The 24,987-nt window shown below is 37.1% G+C and overlaps 1 protein-coding gene across 2 annotated transcripts in view; it reads right to left on the bottom strand.

The window, feature by feature from the left end:
* Positions 1-474: 474 nt before the first annotated feature.
* GOLPH3L (golgi phosphoprotein 3 like) overlaps positions 475-24,987 on the bottom strand; it is a 40,034-nt gene continuing 15,521 nt past the window's right edge. For both annotated transcript variants that reach the window (XM_025858437.2, XM_025858436.2), the window contains 3 exons: positions 12,071-12,202; positions 9,747-9,861; positions 475-2,807 (listed from right to left, as the gene is read on the bottom strand). In XM_025858437.2, the coding sequence (XP_025714222.1) occupies positions 2,380-2,807; positions 9,747-9,861; positions 12,071-12,202 (675 nt within the window). In that variant the 3' untranslated portion in view covers positions 475-2,379. The remainder of the gene's footprint in view (positions 2,808-9,746; positions 9,862-12,070; positions 12,203-24,987) is intronic.

Genomic DNA, 24,987 nt, shown 5'->3' with positions numbered 1-24,987 from the left:
CACCACCTGCACCTCCAAATTCCACCCGATCGGGTTGCCTCACATTTGGGGGCCCCATCTAGTTGGGAGAGACACCATACTTTTCACATGTTGTTAACTCTGTCACAGTGAGGTATGTTACCTGTGTTGCGAACTTAAAGACTTTCAGCTCTTAGGTAAGTTTAGGTGTCACTTGCGAGTAGATAATAGGATAGAACATACTCCTTTTCTTCATGATAATAATATTATAATTGGGTAAATTATTTTGATTGAGGGGACATTTTTCAGACCACAACATTAGCTACTCTTCAGGTTAGCCTTGATGTGCCTGCCCACCCCCCGCCCGGCCTATCTATATATGTTACGACTCCACATATTCCTAATTTTCTACACAGGATGAAACAGGCTGGTCTCCTAGTGTAAAGGGATAGTGTTATTGGCCTTGTGTGGAAAGTTCTTATTTCCAGTTAAAATAATTGAAGTTGTAAAACCAGAGAACCAAAAATTGATATTTATTGTACAGAAATGTGAAGGCCATATGCATTAAAGGAGAAGGTGTTTTACAGTGAATACAGATTCAAACTGAAGAAATCCTCATTGAGATACAATATAAAAATAAACACTGACCAAGAGTTGCAAGAAAGAACTCAACTCAACTTCTGCCCCCCATTCCCCCAATCAAGCTGATACTTTCCACAGGAAAACCTGGTTTCAATTCCTGCTGAATTGTTCAAATGGAAAGGAAAACTAAGTCAGGTAGATACAACACATGGACTGGTTTTTGTACTTTCAGAGAGCCAGACTGAAACTCTACTCGGGCTCACATTTAGAATTCATTTCACACTAAAATTTGTATCTCTAGTCACATAAGCAATACCTGAAGTGAAAAACTTAATTGAGTTAATTGAGTTGGGGAATTTTGTGGGGCTAAACAGGTTTGCGGTAGGAAATCAAAGTTACAATCATTCTTGTAATTACTGAATATCTGGTATCAGGTCTGGGTTGTCTGTATTAGCTCTCTGACAACCTGTTTCTCTGTAATGGTCATGAAGCATGCTCCATTAAAAAATATTAGCATAATAAATGCTAGACCTTAGCACAACTTGGTGCCTGTCCTCTTTATATTCCCAAACACTAGACTTTATATCAGCATGCTTTTGACACCAAATTGCTCTTCTAAATAGTATTTATCTTAATCTTCTCTTTGCACTCACTACTGAATTGAAAAAATTGAAACTTTTTAGAGATTTGGGTAGATAGATGGTTGTGTTGAAACAAGACTAATGACTAGGAGGGTAACTGTGAATTAAATGTAGACAAAAATACTCCTACAACCCTTAAATATAGACAGAATCTATCAATTTATGAAGGAAGTTGAAGATAGGGAACAAGAACTTCTGGAGTTTAGATAGACTGTCTGGACTCAGGATGCTGCTATTCAGCAACTGAAATTTATAACTCCCTCAATTCAGAGACATGTAGAGTCTATCTGGAGGAATCAGGACAGTCATGTGCTAATGAGTGGAAATTCTCATGCTACCTCCCTCCCTTATAAATCATATAACTAAAGGCTGAAGGACATGGTTGATACATTTTTTTTTCATTCAGACTTTTGTCCTAATGAATGAAGGGGTAGGATAATGCTAAGAGAGAGTATAGAATATATTTCTGATTCTAAGACTGTGAGAACCAGGCAATCAAATTTGCAATCTTTTCATTAGGTTAGAAAAGGAAAGAAGAAAAAATCATTAGTGGGACATACAATCCCAGAGACCATCTGCTCCAAAAATTAGTTTTGTTTCCACTGCCCCTTATTCAAAGAAACAGTTATTTCAATAACTACATTACTTAGTAGAGTCTGAGAGACAAAGACTGTGAAAACATGTATTTAAGGTAGAAAATAGGGGCCGCCTGGCTGGCTCAGTCCATAGAGTATGTGACTCTTAACCTTGGGGTCATGAGTAAGCCCCACGTTGAGCGTGGAACCTACTTAAAAAAAAAAAAGGATAGAAAACAAATTTTAAAAAACTTAATAAATGGTTTGCTCTATATCTCACTCACATTTTCTGACTGGAGAACTTCAAATCCCACTTAGATATTCCTGCTTATCCAAAAGCACACTGGGTGGAAGTAAACCAAGAAATGAGAAAAAATGGTGCCTGTTGGGTGTGTGTGGGTTCACCTAGTTTATTCACCTCTGTAGTGGAAAAATAAGGAGAAATAGTCTGTTTACAATGGCCAAAGTTTATGGAGAAGCCCTGAAGCTGCTCTCCCCAAATCACAAATCTGATTCAAGAGAAGGAAAAAAATGATGAAAAACATCTCATCACACAAAACTCAGTGTGGTGTCTCTGACAGTCACCAGCCGGCAGGGGAAAAGGAGAAACCCACCCACTGGCTTTAGGATTTATTGAAGGCTGCCAGCACAGCCCAGATCATCTCTGTGGCACTGTGCTTTGTCCCCTCCACTTCAGGGTCCAGTTCTACTAGATCCTTGGCTCGATTCATTGCCACATCATACTTGTCATCTGTCAGAGAGGAGAAGACATTCTCTAGCACGTCAGAGGAGTGGGCTAGCACCAGGAGTGCTAGTGTTCGCTTGTCCATACGCTGAGGGTCATTTACCCACCGCTCTAGGACACTATCTTGAAGTTTTTTGACTAGTCGTTGTTTCTCTGTTGTATTGGTCACTGGATGAGTAGTCATATCAAATAGGAGGAAATTCTGCTTCTCAGTGGTTAGAATACCCTTTTCTACTAGGTTCTTTGCAATTCGCTCTCTTACATTTCTCAGCTGGTACTGTAATTTGAAGGGGTTCCAGGTCTCACCTTTGGGGAAAAAAAACAAAAGACTTGAACAACACTATAAGCCAACTAGACCTAACAAGATATCTACAGAACATTCCACCCTAACAGCAGAATACATATCTTTCTCAAGTGCACATGGAACATTCTCCAGGATAGACCATATCGTAGGCCATAAAATCGCCTTAATAAACTTAAAAGGACTGAAAACATCCAAAGTATGCTATCCAACCACAACAGAATTAAATTAGAAATTAACAGACAAAAATCTGGGAAATTAAAAAATATGTGGAAATTAAGCAACACACTCCTAAATAACCAATTGGTCAAAGAAGAAATCACAGGGAAATTTAAAAAATACTTTGAGCTGCATGAAAATGAAAACACAACAGACCAAAATTATGGGCTGCAGCTTAAAGCAGTGCCAAGAGAGAAATTTATGACCCCAAATGTTATATTAGAAAAGGAGATGTCAAATCAATAACCTAACTTCCTACCTTAAAAAAGTAGAAAAAGAAGAGCACATTAAGCATGAAGGGAGCAAAAGAAAGCAAACAGTAAAGATTAGAGAGGAGATAGATAGAAACAATGAAAACAATACAGGAAATCAATAAAATCAAAGTTGAAAAGATCAACAAATTGACAAACCTAGACTGACCAAGAAAAAAGAGAGGACTCAAATTACTAAAATTAGGAATGAAAGAGGAAACATCACCACTGACCTTAAAGAAATAAAAAGGGTGGTAAGAGGACACTATAAACAACAGTACGCCAACAAATTAGATAACCTAGAAGAAATGGACAAATTCCTTGAAACACACAAATTATCTAAATTGACTCAAGAAGAAAAAGTCTGAATAGATCTGTAACAGTAAATAGATTGAATAAGTAATTTAAAACTCCCCCCAAAAAGCGTGGTTAAGATGGGTTACTGGTGATTCTACCAAATGTTTAAAGAATACTACTAATCCTTCACAAACTCTTTCAAAAAAACAGAAAAGGGAACACTTCCTTAAGTATTACTCTGATACCAAAACCAGACAAAGACATCACACAAGAAAACTATAGACCAATACCCCTTATGACTATAGGTACAAAAATATTCTACAAAATACTACCAAATAAAATCCAGCAACATATAATAAACACTATGTAACAAAATTAGGTGGGACTTATTCCAGAAATGCAAGGTTGCTTTAATATCCCCAAACCCAATTATGTAACACATCATATCAATAGAATGAAAAGCAAAAACCAAATGATCATCTCAATCAACACAGAAAAAGTATCTGACAAAATTCAACATACTTCCATGATAAAAATACTCAACAAACTAGGAATAGGTAGAACCTTCCTCAACCTGATAGAGGGCATTTACAAAAAACCCACAGCTAGCTTCATACTTAATGGTGAAAGAGTCAGTGTTGTCCTGCTAAGATCAGGTGTAAGACAAAGATGCCATTTTCATCACTTCTATTTTTTTTTCCTGGAGGTTCTAGTCGGGCAATTAGGCAAGAAAAAGAAATAAAAGCATTCAGATCAGACAGGAAGAAGTTAAGCTATTTTTATTTTCAGATGACATGATCTTGTATACAGAAAAATCTAAGGAATCCACTTAAACTATTGCAACAAATTCAGCAAGGTTGCAGGATACAAGATTAATATACAAAAATCAACTGAATTTCTATTCATTAGCAACAATTAATCTGAAAATAAAATTAAGAAAACAATTACATTTATAACAGCATCAAAAGGAACAAAATACTTAGGAATATAACAAAAGCAGTGTAAGATTTGTACACTGAAAATTATAAAATATTGTTGAAAGAAATAAAGATTATCTAAATAAATGGAAAGGCATCCCATGTTCACGGATTGGGAAACTTCATTTTATTAAGATAGCAATATTCCCCCACACTGATCTACCGATTCAATACAGTTCCTATTAAAATCCTCCCCTGCTTTATTGCAGAAATTGACAAGCTAATTCTATAATTCATATGGAAATGCAAAAGGCCCAGCATGGCCAAAAAAATCTTGAAAAAGAAGAATAACGTTGGAGGACTCACACTTCCCGGTTTCAAAACTACTATAAAACTACAATAATCAAAAAAACAAAACAAAAACCAAAACCTACAATAATCAAGAGAGTGTGGTATTGCATAAGAATAGACATATAGATCAAAAGAAGAGTCCAGAAATAAACCCATACATTTATGGTCAAATGATTTTTTACAATGGTACCAAGATAAATCATGGAGGACAGAACAGTATTAGGACAAATAGTGCCAGGACAACTGTATTTCTATCTTCATGCAAAAGACTGAAGTTGGAGCTCTATCCCATACCATATACAATTAACTCAAAATGGACAACAGACCTAAATGAAATAGACAAATCTATAATCTCTTAGAAGTAAATGCAGGAATAAATTTTTTAAAGAAGATTTTATTTATTTGAGAGAGAGAGAACACGTGCATGCAAGAGAGAGAGCATGAGTGGGAGGGAGAGGGGCAGAGGGAAAGGGAGAAGCAGGCTCCCTGCTGAGCAGGGAGCCCAATGCAGGGCTCAATCCCAGGACCCTGGGATCATGACCTGAGCTGAAGGCAGAGGCTTAACCGACTGAACCATCCAGGTGCCCCCGGAATAAATTTCCATGATGTTGGGTTAAGCAATCATTTCTCAGATATTACACAAGTAATAAAAGAAAAAAAAGTTTAATTGAAAAGTATTAAAATTGAAAACTTTATGCTTTGAGGGACACCATAAAGAAGTGAAAAGACATAGAATGGAAGAAAAGTTTTGCAAATCCTGCACATGATGAGATTTGTATCTAGAATATATATGAAAAGTACAACTCAATAGTAAAAAAGGTAAACCTAATTAAGAAATAAGTTAAGTATTTGTTTTGGGTTTTTTTTAAAGAATTTATTTATTTATTTGACACACAGAGAGAGCGAGAGAGATCACAAGCAGCAGGGGGGCAGTGGAAGAGGGAGAAGCAGGCTCCCGGCCAGGCAGGGAGCCCAACGCGGGGCTCGATCCCAGGACCCTGGGATCATGACCTGAGCCAAAGGCAGACGCTTAACTGACTGAGCCACCCAGGTGCCTCAAAAAATAGGTGAAGTATTTGAATAGACAATTCTCCAAAGAAGATATACAAACGGCCATAAGTACATAAAGATGGTCAACAACATTAGTATTAGGAAAATCCAAATAAAAGTCACAATGATATACCACTGCATATTCATTAGGATAGATAAAATAAAATAAAGCAGAGAATAACAAGTACTGATGAGAATGTAGAAGAATGAAAACTTATACATTGGTGTGGAAATATAAAATGGTGTAGCCACTTTGAAAAACTGGCCCCATCCCTGTCCTTAAGATGTTTAAAATCTAGGGCGCCTGGGTGGCTCAGTTGGTTGGGCGACTGCCTTCGGCTCAGGTCATGATCCTGGAGTCCCGGGATCGAGTCCCGCATCGGGCTCCCTGCTCAGCAGGGAGTCTGCTTCTCCCTCTGACCCTCTTCCCTCTCGTGCTATCTCTCATTCTCTCTCTTTCAAATAAATAAATAAAAATCTTTAAAAAAAAAAGATGTTTAAAATCTAATATGGGGTAATAGTGGGGAGACAAAAATAATATCTGAAGTGGGCCCTAATGACAACCTCAAACTGGACATAGATGATAAGATTCTTTAAATTGTTAATCACTGAGGTATGACATCAGGGATGAAGACAGAGTAGGAAGTGCCAGACATTCCTCTCTTCACCTAGACAACAATTATACTAGAATCTAGAATCTTTTTTTTTTTTTTTTAAATTAGGCTCCAGGGGCGCCTGGGTGGCTGTCAGTTAAGCATCTGCCTTTGACTCAGGTCATGATCCCAGAGTCCTGGGATTGAGTCCTGCACTGGGCTCCCTGCTCGTCAGGGAATCTCCTTCCTCCTTCTCCCTCTGCCCCTCCCCTTGGGGGTGAGTGCTCTCTTTCTCTCAAATAAATAAATAAATAAAATCTTTAGTAGTCTTTCTTCCCCTTTCCTTAAAACAAACAAACGAACAAACCCAGGAAGATAGAAGTGAGTCGTTACAAAGAAGGGATCCTCAGTAATATTATCAGCAGATTTCTCATCAAAAAATTTGGAAGCCTGAAGGCAGTGGGCTAATATATTCAAAGATATAAAAGGGAAAAAAAAACCTGTCAAATGAGAATTCTATACCCAGAAAAACTGTCCTTCAAAAATGACTTATACTTCCCAACTTCAAAACTTACTATAAACTATAGTAAGTAAAACAGTATGGTATTGGCATAGGACAAACATAGATCAAAGCAACAGAACAGAGAGCCCAGAAATCCTCGCATCTATGATCAACTGATTTTCAACAAGGCTACTTAAGACTATTCAATGGGGAAAGGGCAGTCTTTTCATGGATATGAGACCAAGAGTGCAGGCAACAAAAGAAAAAATAGATAAATTGAATTTCATCAAAATTAAGAACTTTTGTGCATCCAGGATTACCATCAAAAAAGTTGAAAAGACAACCTACAGAATGGGAGAAAATATTGGTAAATGATGATGGATCTGATAAGGGATTAATATCCAGAAAATATAAAGAACTTCTAAAACTCAACAGCAATAACAATAGGGAGCCAACAGGGTGGCTCAGTTGGTTAAGTGTCTGCCTTTGGCGCAGGTCATAATCTCAGGGTCCTGGGATTGAGTCCTGTGTTGGGCTCTCTGCTCAGTAGGGAGTCTGCTTCTCCCCCTCCCTCTGTGTATTCGCTAGCTCTCTCTCTCTCTCAAATAAATAACTAAATATTCAGATAAATAAAATCTTTAAACAAAAACAATAACAACAGAACCTAATTTAAAAAATGGGCAAAGAACTTGGATAAACATTTTTCCAAAGAAGATATACAAATGGCCAATAACCTATGAAAAGATGCTCATCACTGGTCATTAGAGAAATGCAAATGAAAACAACAATGAGATATCCCTTCATGCCTACTAGGGGAGCTAATAATTAAAAACAAAATAAAACAAAAAATAGAACAAGTGTTGATGACAATGTAGAGAAACTAGAAAGCTCATGCATGGCTGGTGAGAGTGTAAAAGGGTGTAGCCTGTAGAGGAAATGGTTTTATGGTTTCTCAAAACATAGCACTATCATATGACCCAGCAATTCTACTTCTAGCTATATATCCAAAAGAATGCAAAGCAGGGACTTGAACAGATATCTGTATACTAATGTTCACAGCAGCATTATCCACAATAGCTAAAAGGTGGAAACAACCCAAGTGTCCATCAACAATAGAATAAAAAAAAAGGGGAGATCTGAACAATGGAATATAATTTGGCCATAAAAAGGAATGAGATTTTGATATATGCTACAACATGACCAGACCTTGAATACATTATGCTTAATGAAATAGGACAGATATAGAAGGACAAATATTGTAATTCCACTTATATGAGTTACCTAGTACAGGCAAATTCATAAAGACAACAAGTAGAAAAGAGGTTGCCAGAGAATGGGGGGGGCGGAAAGAAAGGATGTTTGGGATGATGAGAAAGCTTTGGGTATAGAGAGAGGTGATGGTTACATAACACCTGGAATGCATTTAATGTCACTGAATTATACATTTATGAATGGTTAAGACAATAAAGATAGTTATGCATATTTTACAATTAAAAAAGTTAACTATATACCCAAAAGAAATTAAAACACATCCACAAAAAACCCATCTGTGAATGTTCATAGCAGCATTATTCATAATAGCCTAAAAGTGGAAATAATCCAAATGTCTATTGACCGATGAATCAATAAATAAATGTGGTACATCTATACAATGAAATATTATTTAGTGATAAAAAGGAGTCAAGGTGAAACTGGGGAAGTTCTAGTAAGATTGGTGGATTTTATCAATGTCAATATCCTGTGGGTCATATTATACTATAGTTTTCTAAAAGGTTATCACTGGGGGATCTGGGCAGTGTATAAGGGATCTCTCGGTATTATTTCTTACAACTGCATGTAAATCTACAAATATCTCAGTAAAAATTTCAATTAAAAAATTGTCCCAGAAGGTGACACTGGTGATCTCAAAGTGTCCTGCTTTTTCCTAAAATTTTATACCACAGATCTACTTACTTATATTAAAGTTTTTGAACTTGCCCTTAAAAAAAAAAAGAGGATGAAGTACTGGAACATGCTAAAACATGGATGAACCTTAAAAATATTATATCTTAAGCCAGTTACACAAAATGTTATACATTTCATTTAAATGAATATCTAGAATAAGCAAATCTATAGAGACAGAATGTAGACTAGTGGTTGCCGAGAGCTGGGCAGGAGGCTTGGAAAAAACTGCTAATTAGTATGGGGTTTATTTTTGGGGTGATGAAAATGTTCTAAATTTAGATTGTGATGATGGTTGCACAATTGTGTGAATATACTAAAATCCATTTAATTGTGTACTTTCCATGGGTCAACTGTATGGTGTGTGAATTATATATCAATAAAGATGTTAAAATTTTTTCTTCTGAAGAATATTTTTAGAGAACTTATAGGGTGGGGTGGCAGAAGTAAGGTGAAACTTTGGTGGAAAACTTTATGTATTGATTAACCATGCCTTTTCTGTCCCTCTTTAATACATTTAAATAGTGAACCATATATTTCTTTTTTTTTTTTAAAGATTTTATTTATTAAGGAGAGAGAGAGAAAGCACAAGCAGGGGGAGTGGCAGGCAGAGGGAGAAGCAGGCTTCCCACTGAGCAGGGAGCGCAGGACCCTGGGATCATGACCCGAGCCGAAGGCAGATGCTTAATTGACTGAGCCACCCAGGTGCCCCTGAACCATATATTTCTTACCCAGCAGCTTTAATTCCTGTACTCCTATTCTTGAACTAGTAGCATAAAGATTACAAAGTGTTGGATTTTTGAACCATTTTGAGCCATTTTACCTGTGAGTAGCTCTATCCATGTCTGGACGGTTTCTGTGGGTTCAGTTGCTTTGATGTGTTTGAGAGTTTCATCCAGTAAAACATCCCCTGTTGGGCTATCTGACTTTAGCAGTACCTTTAAAAGAAGAATCAAGGGACCCTAGTTCATTTCCTTAATTCAAATTAAAATCTTTCAGTATACCATATATGTATTATTGGTTAAGTGTTGTAGGAAATGCAAAGCAACTTAGTATACTGTTCCTTTCCTCAAGAAATTTAAAATTTAGTATGGGGTAATAGTAAGGAGACAAAAATAACATTTGAAGTGGACCCTAGCGACAAACTGGATATAAATGATCATGGAGACAATATGCAATAATAAGTCTTTGGGTCTGGAAAACCAACTTTTTAAAAAATATATTTGAGAGAGAATGAGAGAGAAAATGCGCAGGGGGGAGAGGCAGAGGGAGAGAGAAAAGCAGACTCCCTGCTGAGCAGAGAGCCTGATGCAGGACTCGATCCCAGGACCCTGGGATCATGACCTGAGCCAAAGGCAGACGCTTAACCAACTGAACCACCCAGGTGCCCTGGAAAACCAATTTATGAAATAATAAATATAGGAAAGTTAGGAAAGGAACCAGTTTTGGGGAAAAGTTGATAGGTTTGGTTTTAACTGATAAGGGATAGCCAGGTTAAAATGCCTACTCAATACTTAAATAGGGTAGAAAAAGAAGGCCTAGGATTTGATAGGTTAATATCATGGAGGTGATAGATGAAGCTGTAAGGTAAATGATATCTCCAAAAGGACAGGAAGTTATGCAAAAGGATACAAACTGAGACTTAGATGTGAAGGAATGGAGAAGTACAAGAAATAGGGTACAGCCAGAGAAGCAAGAAAACGTAATTTAACAAAGGCCAAGAATGGAGAAAATTTCAAGTAGGAGGAGGTGGTCAAAAATGTCAAAGGCCACATATAGCTTAAAAGAGAAAAATAAAGACAAAAGAGAGGGTGGTGATGGAGCACCTGGCTGGCTCAGTTGATAGAGCATGTGTCTTTTTTTTTTTTCTTAAGATTTTATTTATTTATTTGAGAGAAGGGATAGCGAGAGAACACGAGTGGGGTGGAGGGTTACAGAGAGAGGGAGAAGCACGCTTCTGGCTAAGCAGGGAACCCGATGCAGGGCTCGATCCCAGGACCCCAGGATCATGACCTGAGCAGAAGGCAGACGCTTAACAACTAAGCCACCCAGGTGCCCCCCCCCCTTTTTAAAGATTTTATTTATTTGACAGAGACATAGGGAGGGAGGGAACATAAGCAGGGGGAGTGGGAGAGGGAGAAGCAGGCTTCCTGCTGAGTAGGGAGCCAGATGTGGGACTCCATCCCAGGACCCTGAGATCATGACCTGAGCAGAAGGAAGACGCTTAATGACTGAGCCACCAAGGCGCCCCCCCTTTTAAAAATATTTTATTTATTTATTTGACACAAAGAGAGAGAGAGAGAGAGCGTGAGCGAGCATAAGCAGGGGGAATGGCAGAAGGAGAGGCAGAAGCAGGCTCCGGATGAGCAGGAAGCCCGACGTGGGGCTCCATCCCAGGCCCCCAGGATCATGACCTGAGCCAAAGGCAGACACTTAACCGACTGAGCCACCCAGGTGCTCAGAACATGTGACTCTTGATCTCAGGGTTGAGTTTAAGCCCTACATTGGGCACAGAGCCTGCTGGTGATACCTAAAGAACGTAGTTTTGGTAGAGTTCTGAGTATGACAGTGAAGTTATGAGTGGAAAAAATAAGTAGTAAAAAATGGAGACAGGAGTATAGCTCATATGGTGGACCCGACTTGCTATAAATGGAAAGAGAAAAATCTAATGGTTATCTGAGCATGACTAGAGTTAAACAAAGACTCACCTGACACATGTGTTTGCCCCCCTCCTATATAACACTCTATTTCATAATGTTATAGTTATATAGAGGGAGTAATAACAGCATCCTAAAGTGATTTTTCTGCATAAAAAAGACAAAACCATAACCTTCTTAAAGCTCTTTAGATGATGGATATTTGAATTTCTCCCTCTGCTATAGGTTAATTAAAACTGTTAGACAATGGAATAACTAAGTCAGTGATATTTATCTTGTCTCACTACTCAGATCTTCCCATTCCCCCCAGGGGCACCTGGGTGGCTCAGTTGGTTAAGCATCTGACTCTTGTTATTAGCTCAGGTCTTGATCTCAGGGTCATGAGTTAAAGCACCCCCCAAAAAAAACAACAAACTTCCCATTCCTCCAGAATGGACCATTGATATCTGCCCTTTCATAAGTTAGGAGGATGTCCACAGAGGTGCTGTACCTTTCTGTCCAGTAGTCGCTTCTTACGCATCGTGGGGGGTTCCAGATAGATTCGACCCCGCATCGCCAGCTCTATCAGGATACCCCCTCGCAGGCCAGATGATATGCAGTCATTCCAGAAAGATGTGTAACCCTAGAGAAGGCAAAAGAGAAGAGAAAGAATTTTTTTTTTAAAGCAGAACATTATTATATTTGAATACACAACTTCTGTACAACCAAAAAGTAAAACATCACAGTAAAATGGTGGTGAGAACACATGGTATTTCTTTTGCAATGCATGGCAAATGGTTAACATCCTTAGTCATAAAAGACCTTTTAGAAATCAGTAACAAAAACACTAATATTCTGAGGGAAATGAAAAAGAAAACACAGAAGAAAATGAAATAACAAGTGACTAGTAAGGTTTAAGGACATATGAAGATGAACAGTAAGAAAAGAAAAGCCATTTTTTTTTGTAATACCACGTTTTCAAAGATTAAAACACTGAAATGTAATGTTTGTACTGGTTAGGGAAAATTTCCACTTTTGACTCAGAATATAAATTTTGGATATACTTAATTCCAATAAGGTGGAAATACTAGGGCTATTTTCAATAAATTAGCCAGAGAAATTAAAAATAATTTCTATATAAAGCATGTAACCACCTAGAAAATTTGTAGCTAATATATGGGTCCAAAAGACTACTAGCATAACAATTTGTTCATCAATATACCCCAAAAGGATACACACAGAACTCCATTAACAGTAGATAATGTTGGGAAGTAGAATTAGGAGGGGAAAAAAAGCATTTAAGAAGTAAAAATACTATCCTTCACAAATTTCTGTGCTTTTTGAAATCTGGAAAAAGGTAATTTTTTTATCAATCAATTTTAAATTTACCCTGTAATAAGTGAAAATTATAAATAAGTACACTATATTTATACTTAAGGAAGCACTGAAATGAAGCCTTGCAATCACACCATCCTGAGCTTCTCTGCGAAATAACATCTCCACCATTCAAGCTCCTGAGATTTAGTCCAATGTCAATAATGAAAACAGTCAACATGCCTGGTTACAATTCCCTCCAAGGACACTCTTTAGGTAACTTTCAAACTTGAGCTTTCTCGGTCCAGTTTTTCTGATCTGTGAGGAGTATCACTCCAACACATGAAACAGAAGTCTCCATACATTATGAAGACCGTCTTTTGGATTTGAAGATGGTGGCAGAAGCAATAGCATCAGTTTTCTGTTTAGTCATCACAATAATTTTGCCAAAGGGTATTCTGGGACCAGAGATTGGAGGTGAAGAACACTTGAATGAATAATACTGCCGAGAGGTATTTGAAATTTTAAAGATATTTCAAAAGGAACATTTAAACAAGAAAAGGGAATTTTAAAAATACAACCAATCTCTGCCTCTCTATATCCTTGCCTATTGACATCTTGGGAGTATTGGGCTGTTATATCCAATTTTGTATTCCCAGTGGCCATTATGAAGAGTTTGTGAGTGATCACAAAGAATGTGTGATTTAGAGACTCTAGTACAGCAGAGAATTATACACACTGAAACAGTGTTGTGGGATCCAAGAAAAGAATATGGGAGAAGATAGGATTTGAGATGTACATGATGAAAAGAGATTTATAGATAACCTGAGGACAGCTAACATCAGGAACATTCCTCATGCTATGGACTTCCTTAATTTAAGTCTTAACTGGGAACCACAGAGATGATAGTTCCATGAAAACACACTTCTGCCCTCTTCATTTGGAATTGCAAGAATTGGTATCACCAGACCTCTCGTTGAGAAAGAATGTTCTGAAAGGGTTATGGACCTGCAGCAAGCACCTTAAGGATGGTTCACTTTGTTGTGATTCATTTCATGTCATAGTACATGAACTCAAAGCACAGAATAAGAGAACAGAATCTCTCTCTAATCCCCTTAATCTAAACCCCCTAAATAAGGTTTTCTGTCTGACATCCAGCTCTTTGTGAATTCCTATGTTTCAGCTGTTAGTTGATAACTGGCATGTCAAATTTTAATTTTTGAAAAGAATTTTGGCTTCTTGGAAATGTTTCCATGACACCCTAAATTTCAGAGTAGAATATAAATAAGTAGAAAAATGTATAAACCATTTGAGCCTTTTACTCCTCCAAGACATGTTTTATTTGCAAGCTATTTTGATGGGTGGTATGGTAGAAACCCAGCTCTGCCACTGACTAGTTAAGTGCCTTGGGTATGTTATTTAACCATTTTCAAGTGCAATGTCCTCAGCTGTAAAACAGGGACACTCATATCTATCCTTCTAAGTTTGCTGTGAGGAATAAGTTAGATGTTACATATAAGAAGGCATTTAGTAGAGTGCTTGGCATATAGTAGGCACTTAAATATTAGTTTCCCTTCCCTAGGAGCTATACAAAGATGTAAAAGAAATAACCACTGTCTTAAGGAACAAAAAAATCTAACTGGAAATACCACGCAAATGTGAGGAAAATGCTGTGATAATATAAATTTTAAGTAAAAGCTCAATTGAAAAAGCAGCAGAAGACAGGCAAAAATGACTACTCTTAAGTTTGGTTTAGATGATAGTTTTTCAAATTATAAATAATTTTTGGAATAGTCAAAAACTTTTATGGGACTTGAACTGGAGTTTGGAGACTAGGATGAATTTTTCAGAAAAGGGAGGGTTTTGCAGAAAATCACCCAAATTCTACTATTTTTCAAAAGGGCATTCTAAGCAAAAGTATAAAGGAAAGAGACATCAAATATGTTTAGAGATCCAACTCAAGGACGTGAGATCAAGTTGGTTGGGGCCAGGCTGTGGAAAGTCTTGATGTTCTGAACTTTTACTGAAAGGCAATACTGAATTCTGAAGGTTCTGGGCAAGGAGTTACGATTAACACAAGATGACCCGTCAGAGTTATTAGAACTGTTCAACATTCTAGCCATCTTTGGGTGTAGCACTCACTCTCATGGAAGAGAAGCTGGACGAGATGTTGGCAGGGAAGTTCTAGCATGGCTTTAAAGTACCACCTTTAATGGTCACTATATAAATCACTATTTAAAACATTTTTTAAAATTTACTTATTTAATTTTTAATTTTTTAAAAACAAGCTCCATGCCGAATGTGGAGCTTGAACTCATGACCCCAAGATCAAGGACCTCATGCTCCACCAACTGTGCCAGTCACGTACTCCATAAATCATTATTAATAGTAGTAATGTCTAATATTTATTGGATACTTACTATGTAGATTTGTGTTCAGCTTTTTTGCATGCACTATCTGATCACATATTCACAACAAACATATAAGGGAGGTACTACTATCCATATTTTAAATGTGAGGAAACTAATGGCGGTTCTGTGACATGACGGGGGTTAGTTACAAAGCTAAATAGTGGCAAAGAATTTAAAAAAATTTTTTAAAATTCCACTCTTCCTCTTTATTGGTTTAGAAGTTATGCAATTTCTTTACTTTAGGAAAGTTATCCTCGAAATTTTAACATGCATGACAGTTAATTTAAAATTAATACAGGGCGCCTGGGTGGCTCAGTCATTAAGCATCTGCCTTCGGCTCAGGTCATGATCCCAGGGCCCTGGGATCGAGCCCCGCATCGGGCTCCCTGCTCCGTGGGGAGCCTGCTTCTCCCTCTCCCACTCCCCCTGCTTGTATTCCCTCTCTCGCTGTGTCTGTCAAATAAATAAATAAATAATCTTTAAAAAATAAAATAAAATTAATACAAAATTTAATTATTTAAAAATGAATCAATATTTAACCACTCTTCTAGTTGACCAATATTTTATCTTTTTTTACCTCACATATTAGACATTATTATTTGCCTTAGCATTATTATTTTATACAGGTAGCACTTGTTTAGATTTACTCAGATGCTTACCAACGTCTGCTCACCATTCCTACCTGCATCTTAGACCTCCTTTCTGATACTATTTTCCTTTTTCCTAAAGCAGAATTTCCTTAAGTGAAAGTCTTTTGGAGGCAAATTATTTTATCTGAAAGGTCTTTATCTCAACATTGTTTTTTAAAGATAGTTTCTCTGGACATAACATTCTAGGTTGATAGTTTTCTCATATCACACTGAAGATATTAAGCCCTCCTCTTTCAGCATCCATTGTTGCAGTGAGAAATGTATCATTCTTATTGATTGTGGTTGCTTGTAGGTGATTTGTCTTTTTTCTTAGCTCCCTTAAGATCTTTCTTGGTGCTTTGTAGTTTGACTATGGCATGACTGTGTGTGAATTTACTTTTCCTTTTTGGCATATGCTTCCTGTATCTGTAGGTCCATTTCTTACTTTTCAAAAATTCTCACTTTTTATCTCTAAGAATTTTAGCTCTCCTCCATTTTCTTTATTTTTTCCTTCTGGGACGTCAATCTTCCTTATTCTAACCCCCATGTCTTTTAATCTCTTTTATATTTTCCATTTCCTTTGTCTCTAAACTGCTTTCTGAAGACTTATTTCATGTCTGGTTTCTGATTTATTCTCTCCATCTGTATCTAATATGCTAAACCAACCATGAAATTTTGATTTCAACTTTGATTTTTTTCATTTCTAAAAGTTCTATGTTGTTATTTTTCACATTTGCTTGGTCATTTGTGATTTCTTTTTGTTGTTCATTTTGTGATTCTTTCATTTAAAATGTCATAGATATTTTATGTTGTCTGATCATTTTAATATGTGAGGTCCATGAATCTTTGTGATTTCTGCTGAATCTTTCTCATGGGTATTTGATTCTTTGTATGTTCAATATTTGATTAAGAAGTGGCCCAATTTTGTCGTGAATCTGTGAAATCCTGAAGGCCTAAATTAAAGATGTCTTCTTTCAGAGAGGAAGATCTGTATTTGCTTCTGCTGAGAGTCAGGCATGAGGGGACTGGGGGACTGCCACACAACTGGGATCACATTTATTTTTTTAAAAGATTTTGAGTAATCTCTACACCCAACAAGGGGCTCAAACTCACAACCCCAAGATCAAGAGTTGCATGTTCCACTGACTGAGCCAGCTAGGTGCCCTCAACTGGGACCACATTTAAACCTAGCTTCCCCATTTTTTCTCAACTCAGGTTTATTCCTGAGTGTCCAATTCCTGGATCTCAGGACTGATTTAATAATTTGTCCCAGAGCAATCTGGTTTTCATGTTTGTTTATTGCTCACCTCTAGGATTTTAAGTTTGGTGTTTGTTTGGGGACCCTGAAGATTTCTTAATTTCCAAAGGCCCAACAGTACTTTAGAAATTGTTTATTCAAGACTTAATATCTGACCACTATACTGCCAGCGATAGAGGTCTTCTAATTCCAGTTTTCCCATTACAGCCAGGATGATCTTTATGCTCAGATCTAATGATATAACTCTCTTCCCCTCTACTTAAAAATCTTTGAAATGCTCCTCCCAGTCAAGTCTAAATTCCTTAGTCTAACACTCGAGCCAAGAGGCTACTCACTGGTCTCTCCCTGGCCTCTTTCCCCTAGAACACTATGCTCAGCTTTCCAGAACATTTTTTTTTAAGTTTATTTTTTTAAATAAAGATTTTATTTATTTATTTGACAAAGACACAGCGAGAGACGGAACACAAGCAGGGGGAGTGGGAGAGGGAGAGGCAGGCTTCCCGTGGAGCAGGGAGACAAAGGGGCTCGATCCCAGGACCCTGGGATCACGACCTGAGCCGGAGGCAGACGCTTAACGACTGAGCCACCCAGACACCCCCCTTTTTTTAATAAAGATTTTTAAATTTATTTTATTAGTAATATCTAAAACCCAATGTGAGGCTCAGACTCACAACCCCGAGATCAAGAGCTGCATGCTTCTCAGACTGAACCAGCCAGGCGCCCCCAGAACTATTTTAAGTACTCTCAATGTATCATTTTTGCCTACTGGCCTTTGTACACATTGTTCTCTCTGTCCAGAAGAACCAGTACCCTTCTTTCCCCAATTCCCCCTTGTTCTTAAGGATTGTGTACAGGGATCATATCTCCCGTGTACCTTCTCTAACAACGTCTTTCCTTCTACTCCACCCTCAAGGTTAGGCTCTTCACCTGGGTGTGCCTATATACACTTATCCCTTATCATTTATCACACTGTAATCAGCTGTCCTCAGTAGACTATAAATTTCTTAAGGAAAGAGTATTGGACTAATACATAGTATTTCTCAATGTTTCTTCACAGCATAAATTTATGATTGAAAGTAAATACGTTAACCTGGCAAAAGCTCAGTTTGACCCATATACATCCCTAAACCTATCCACACTTCCTGTGGGCCTGATCTTAGATTCAAAGCTGGGATCAGTTCCATCCACCACCTGCCTCTTTAAGGAGGGAGCAGGCTTTTTTAAAGATTAATCCTTGGTTTTATGCAACTCAGCTGCCTAATTAAGGTTAAACTTTCTTCAGGACACATAATTTATTTAGGCGTAACTTTTATATAATCTTGGTGATTTTATAAATCTCAACAGGTGTGCAAACACATCTGCTAGTATTAAAGCAATTAGAGGAAACTAATTTGTTTTTTCATTTCTTCTTGACCACGTAACTTCTGTTACAGTAACAGTGATGTCAGATTGTCAACAGAACTGTAAATGAGAAGCACCGTAAATAAAGAAACAATGGATAGCAGGATGTAGAAATTGTTTTTTAATATCATTCCCATCATAGCACCTAATGTAAAACTACCCAAATGAGTTTTTTTAAACTTTCTTTTTATGAGTCAAGCATCATAACAGAAAAAAGCTTAAAAATACACGTGGAGTTTAAAGAAATAGTTATAATTCTAAGGTCCATATTCTTCTAAATAAATATATCCAGCTGTACTGGTGAATTCTCAAACCATCTATAGTAAAGATTCTTTGTTAAAGGGCCAATACTTTACTATGCAGGATGATCTAGCACATGCATACTAAAGTTCACCATTCAGGGCACCTGGGTGGCTCAGTCGTTAAGGGCTCAGGTCATGATCCCAGGTCCAAGGATCGAGCCCCGCATCAGGCTCCCTGCATTAGGTTCCCTGCTCACCGGGAAGCCTGCCTCTCCCCCTCCCACTCCCCCTGCTTGTGTTCCTGCTCCCGCTGTCTCTGTCTCTGGCAAATACATAAATAAAATCTTAAAAAAAAAAAAAAGATAGTTAAAAAAAATAAAGTTCACCATTCAGTCATTAAATGTAGTTATCAAAGGCTACACACACGAGGGAAAAGAGAAAGAGGAAAATTTTAGGATCTACTAAAACAAATGGAATCGCACATTGCCTCATGACCAACAGAGAATCTTGAAGGCTTGGCAGAATGAGATCTTTGAATAGTGGACTTGTCTTTTTTTTTTTTAAAGATTTTTTTTTTAAATTTTATTTATTTATTTCAGAGAGAGAGAGAGAATGAGAGATAGAAAGCACGAGAGGGAAGAGGGTCAGAGGGAAAAGCAGACTCCCCGCTGAGCAGGGAGCCCGATGTGGGACTTGATCCTGGGACTCCAGGATCATGACCTGAGCCGAAGGCAGTCGTTCAACCAACTGAGCCACCCAGGCGCCCTTTTTTAAAGATTTTATTTATTTATTTGAGAGAGAGAATGAGAGAGAGCACAAGAGGGAAGAGGGTCAGAGGGAGAAGCAGACTCCCCGCTGAGCGGGGAGCCCGATACGGGACTCGATCCCAGGACTCCAGGATTATGACCTGAGCCAAAGGCAGTCGCTTAACCAACTGAGGCACCCAGGCGCCCCGGACTTTTTTCTGTCTTAATTAGAAGTGTAATAAATGACTGTAAAAAAAAAAAAAAGGAAAAAAGATATTATAGAAATGGATAACTTACAAAGTGAAAGTTTATCCAGAGGGGATAAGTCTAGTGTGTATTTTCTAGATTTTATCTACATATTCTATCTTTATTATTATTATTTACAGAAACAAGATCATATTGAGTGGCAACTTTTTCACTTAACCATTATTTTGGCTATCTTCCCGCATGAGTTATAGAGATCTACCTCATTCATCGTAATGGCTACGTAGTATTGCACTATAGATGTACTATAATTTATCTATTCAAGACTTTACTGGTGTACATTTGCTTAAAATTTTGTCATTACAAAAAAAAATGCTATGAAGAAATACTCATTGTGTGTTCTTCCTAGAAGAAATTTTGGGGTCAAAGATTATACATAGTTACATTTTTTAAAAAAGAGTTATTTATTTGAGAGAGAGAGAGAGCGCACCCACAGGCATGGTAGTGGGGGGTGGTGGGGGGCAGAGGGACAGAAGGAGAGGGAGAGAATGTCCTAAGCAGACTCCCCGCTGAGCCAGGAGTCTGACTTGGGGCTCCATCCCAGGATCCCGAGATCACAACCTGAGCTGAAACCAAGAGTCGGATGCTTAACATACTGCGCCATCCAGGTGCCCCACATATTTACACTTTTGATAATGTCATTTTGTTTTTATAAAAGGTAGGGCAATGAGATGTCTTTTTTTTTTTTAAGATTTTATTTGAGAGAGAGAGAGAGAAAGCACAAGCAGGGGGAGGGGCAGAGGGAGAAGCAGACTCCCTGCTGAGTGGGGAACCTGATGTGGGGCTTGATTCCAGGACCCCAAGATCATGATCTGAGCCGAACACAGATGCTTAACAGAGCCAGCCAGGCACCCCAGGCAATCAGACTTCAATAAATTCAGACAGTCAACATTTTATGCTGAATTTCCGTCTAGTCAAGTATTCTTTATTCAAACTTCCTTAAAGACACGCCTTAAAACAACTCTGAAAGTTAAAGATTTTAAAGTTGCCTGCTTGGGATAAAAAGGACAGAAAGCAAAGAAATTTAAAGCATCATTAAAAACTATGCTAACAAGGAGTTTTAAAAAATGTTAGAAAAATTCTTATGATAGGGGCACCTGGCTGGCTCAGCTGGTGGAACATGCGACTCTTGATCTTGGGGCGGTAAATTCGCACCCAATGTTGGGTGTAGAGATTATTTAAAAATAAAATTTAAAAAAAGAGAGAGAAAACAAAAAAAGAAAAATCTTGTGATAAAGTTTAATGAAAAACAGCCAAATTGTATATTCAAGATTATCACAATTACGTAAAATACCTTACTTTAAAAAATGAGGCTGCTTTAAAAAATGGTTTTCTAATTTTTCCAAGTTACATACACTGAGAAAATATCATTTTTATTAGGAAAAATCTCAGAAAAAAATCTTTCCCTCTCTCCAAATCTGAAGATTCAATATTAAAACTGCTTCACCTTCCACGAGAAAAGGAATCTTACTGTGTCTTTTTTTTTTTTTTTTAAGATTTTATTTGTCAGAGAGAGAGCCAGCGCACAAGCAGGGGGAGCCAACAGGCAGAGGGAGAAGCAGGAGCAAGGAGCCTGTTGCGAGACTCAGTCCCAGCACCCTGGGATCATGACCTGCGCCAAAGGCAGATGCTTAACCAATTAAGCCACCCAGGCGTCCCCTTACTGTGTCTTCTTAAAGCCTTTTCTATATGCCCAGTGTCTGTGTAATGAATGATCTCTAGGGGATGTCAAGAATTACCAGAAAAAAAAGAATTATCAGAAAATTATACAAGCAAAACTAATTTTTTTCCTCTAAAATTAGTTTAAAAAAATAGTAAATGTACTGTTTTTCTTTAAAGTGCTCTACTGAAATATTAGCTTCCAAGATTTGAATTAAATTCCTCTTTTATAAAGTAATGTGATTCATTCTAACTCCAGTTAATATTTCTATGTCCACATAGCCAATAGTGACATTTCATAAAAGAGATTAAGCAGTAAAAAACTCACTCTGCTTAATCATAATGGGGAATGAGGAACTGTGACCTGGATGTTATTCCGGTTTAACACATGATTTCGGCATGACTAAGGATGGACTATTAACCTAAACAAATGGACAAAATTTCTCAATCAACTTCATGAAGATTATATCCTTTCAGGCTTATTCAGGAAGTTGGGTGAAATATAAAAGCTAGTCATAATGATCAGTTTATTAATTTTCTCAACACCAGTTGAGGTTTTTCTTAAAATAGAGCTATTATCAAAAGTTCAGGAAAAAAAACCATGATAATGCCTTATCAGTGAAAAAGAAATTCAAAATAAAGGAAAGCAACTGGTAATCTTTGTATATTCCTACATAAGCTTTAAGTCTCATTGCCAACAAAAATATGCTTAATTTTTTACTCTAAAAATTTTAAAAGTGATTATAGCATCAAAACCGGTAACTTACATGCCTTTCTTTTCCCACAATTTGCTACTTATGAGAAAAAAGGATAGTGCTACACACTATCCAAAGAGAAAAGAAAATAGATAGTTGAGAAAAGGGAGTAAAACTCTGAAAACACATATGTAGCTCTAAATCTATTTCCCTATAACTCTCAAATAATTTAAAATAGATTTAGAAACACTTTAAGGCAATTACGGCATCAAATCTCAGAAGAGAAAAACTTAAGTAAATACAGATTCACTTTGTTTTCAAACAGCTTTCTCCCTGATTAAAAAGTAGTACAGATATATTTTAGAAAATTTGGAAAGAAAAAAATTATAAAAAATTAAAATGACTCAGAAATTTCATCATCCTATTATCTTATGTAAAACCAGATTTTTCTTTATACATACAATATACATTTCTTCTCTCCTAACCACTAATTTTCCCATACGCTTCTTCCCCAACTTCAATTTTGGAGCTTTCCTTCAAAGAACAGCTTTGTGTGAATTATGAAACGACAAAATGTATATATTACAAGGTTTCATAAAACATTGGGGAATAGAGGTAGAACAAACTGTGAGAGTGGTAATTTCATCATCTTTCATAATAGGGAGTCAATAGGATATTGTGTAAAATGGAATCATACAGTTAAGAAAATGTCATTTTTCTTTCTTTTTAACATTTTTGGCTTAATGTTCCCAACACACACAAAGTGGAGAGACCTCTATATATCCATCATCTAGCTTTTAACAGCTACCAGTATAATCATCTCTCTTCTATAACTCTCCCTGCTCACCAGATTATTTCAGTGCAAATCCAAGTTAACATATCATCTATAAAATATTACCATACTTTCCCCAAGGCAGGAAGGTTTAAAAAAAAAAAACTGTAATACTAATATCACACCAAAAAATAAGAATTTTTAAAAAATTAATAAGAATTCCTTAATTTTATATTCAGTAAGTCTTCAAGTTCTACCAATTGTTTAATACATATATATATAGTTTTAAAGACTTATTTATTTTGAGAGAGATAGAGAGCATGCACACATTGGGTGGGGGAGAGACAGAGAGGGAGGGAGAGAGAAACTCAAGCAGACTCTGCACTGAGCATGGAGCCCGAAGTGGGGCTGGATCTCATGACCCTGATATTATGATCTGAGCCAAAACCAAGGGTCAGCCGCTTAACTGACTGGGCCTGTATACATATAGAGAGATATATATATACACATATAAGTATATATTTACATATATACATACATACATGTATATATCTATATATCTCTCTCTATATATATATAGATTTTTTTTTTTAAGAGAGGGGAAGAAAGGGAGGGGAGAGGCAGAGGGGCAGAGGAAGAGGGAGCAAGAGAATCTTAAGCAGACTCCATGCCCAGTGTGGAGACCGACTTGGGGCTCTATCTCACGACCCTGAGATTATGACCTGAGCCAAAATCAAGAGTCAGATGCTCAACTGACTGAGCCACCCAGGTACCCTACTTAACACTTACTTTATTTTATAGAGATATTTTATAGAGATAATACTGACTTCATAGTGCTATTGTGAGAATTAAATTACATATATAAAATATTTAACTCAGGATCTGACATGTACAAATATTTTCATAAATAAAGTAAAATAAGACAAAGAGAAATACTGTGTAATCTCACTTATATGTGGAACTGAAACAAACCAGGGATTGGTAGGGGTAGGGAGTGAGGGGGCTGTTAAAAGGCACAAATTTCCAGTTATAAAATAAGTAAGTCTTGGAGATGTAATGCTCAGCATGATGACTATAGTTGATAATACCGCACCATATATTTGAAAGTTGCTGAGAGTTCTCATCACAAGAAAAAAAAATTTGTAACTGTGTGGTAATGGATGTTAACTAGACTTACCATAGAGATCATTTCACAATGTATACAAATATTGAATCATATGTTGTGTACCTGAAACTAATGTTATATGTCAATTATATTTCAATTAAAAATAACCACATAAATTTATAATTTAAAAATTGGGAAGTAAAGGAATAAAGATGGGAGAAGGTATAGGAGATATATTAACTTTTATTTTTTATAGCAAGAAGTCAGCTGGATACTGTCCAATATTGAAACATTTAGTTAGAAAAAAATGACCCCAACCTCTTAATAATCTTTCTTAAGCTTAGAAAGTAGTATTTTAGGAGATACTTCTTATAATAAAGAAATGTTTGAAGTTCAATAATTCCATCAGTTTCACTTCATTTTCTTTTTCTTATGCTAAATTTAAGTAAAACTATATTTACTACATTTTACTTTTAAAATAGCAATATGAGGGACGCCTGGGTGGTTCAGTCAGGTTAAGCATCTAACTCTTGATTTCAGCTCAGGTAATGATCTCAGGGTCCTGGGATCAAGCCCCAGGCTGGCTCCACACTCAGCATGGAGTCTGCTTGAGATTCTCTCTCCTTCTACCCTCCCCCTGCTTTCTCTCTAAAAATAAGTATAAAATCTTAAAAAAAAAAAAATAGAAAAAAAAAATAGCGGGGCGCCTCAGTGGCTCAGTTGGTTAAGCGACTGCCTTCGGCTCAGGTCATGATCCTGGAGTCCTGGGATCAAGTCCCTCATCGGGCTCCCTGCTCGGCAGGGAGTCTGCTTCTCCCTCTGACCCTCTCCCCTCTCATGCTCTCTCTCTCATTCTCTCTCTCAAATAAATAAAATCTTAAAAAAAAATAGCACAACTAGAATATTGATTCCATTTTGTTAGAAAGGTGGTA

This window comes from Callorhinus ursinus, unplaced genomic scaffold (assembly GCF_003265705.2).
Source record: "Callorhinus ursinus isolate GAN/ISIS: 27379988/994484 unplaced genomic scaffold, GSC_fseal_2.0 scaffold90, whole genome shotgun sequence".
In the NCBI taxonomy this organism is placed as follows: Eukaryota; Metazoa; Chordata; class Mammalia; order Carnivora; family Otariidae; genus Callorhinus; species Callorhinus ursinus.
This window is presented reverse-complemented; position numbering and strand designations above follow the sequence as displayed.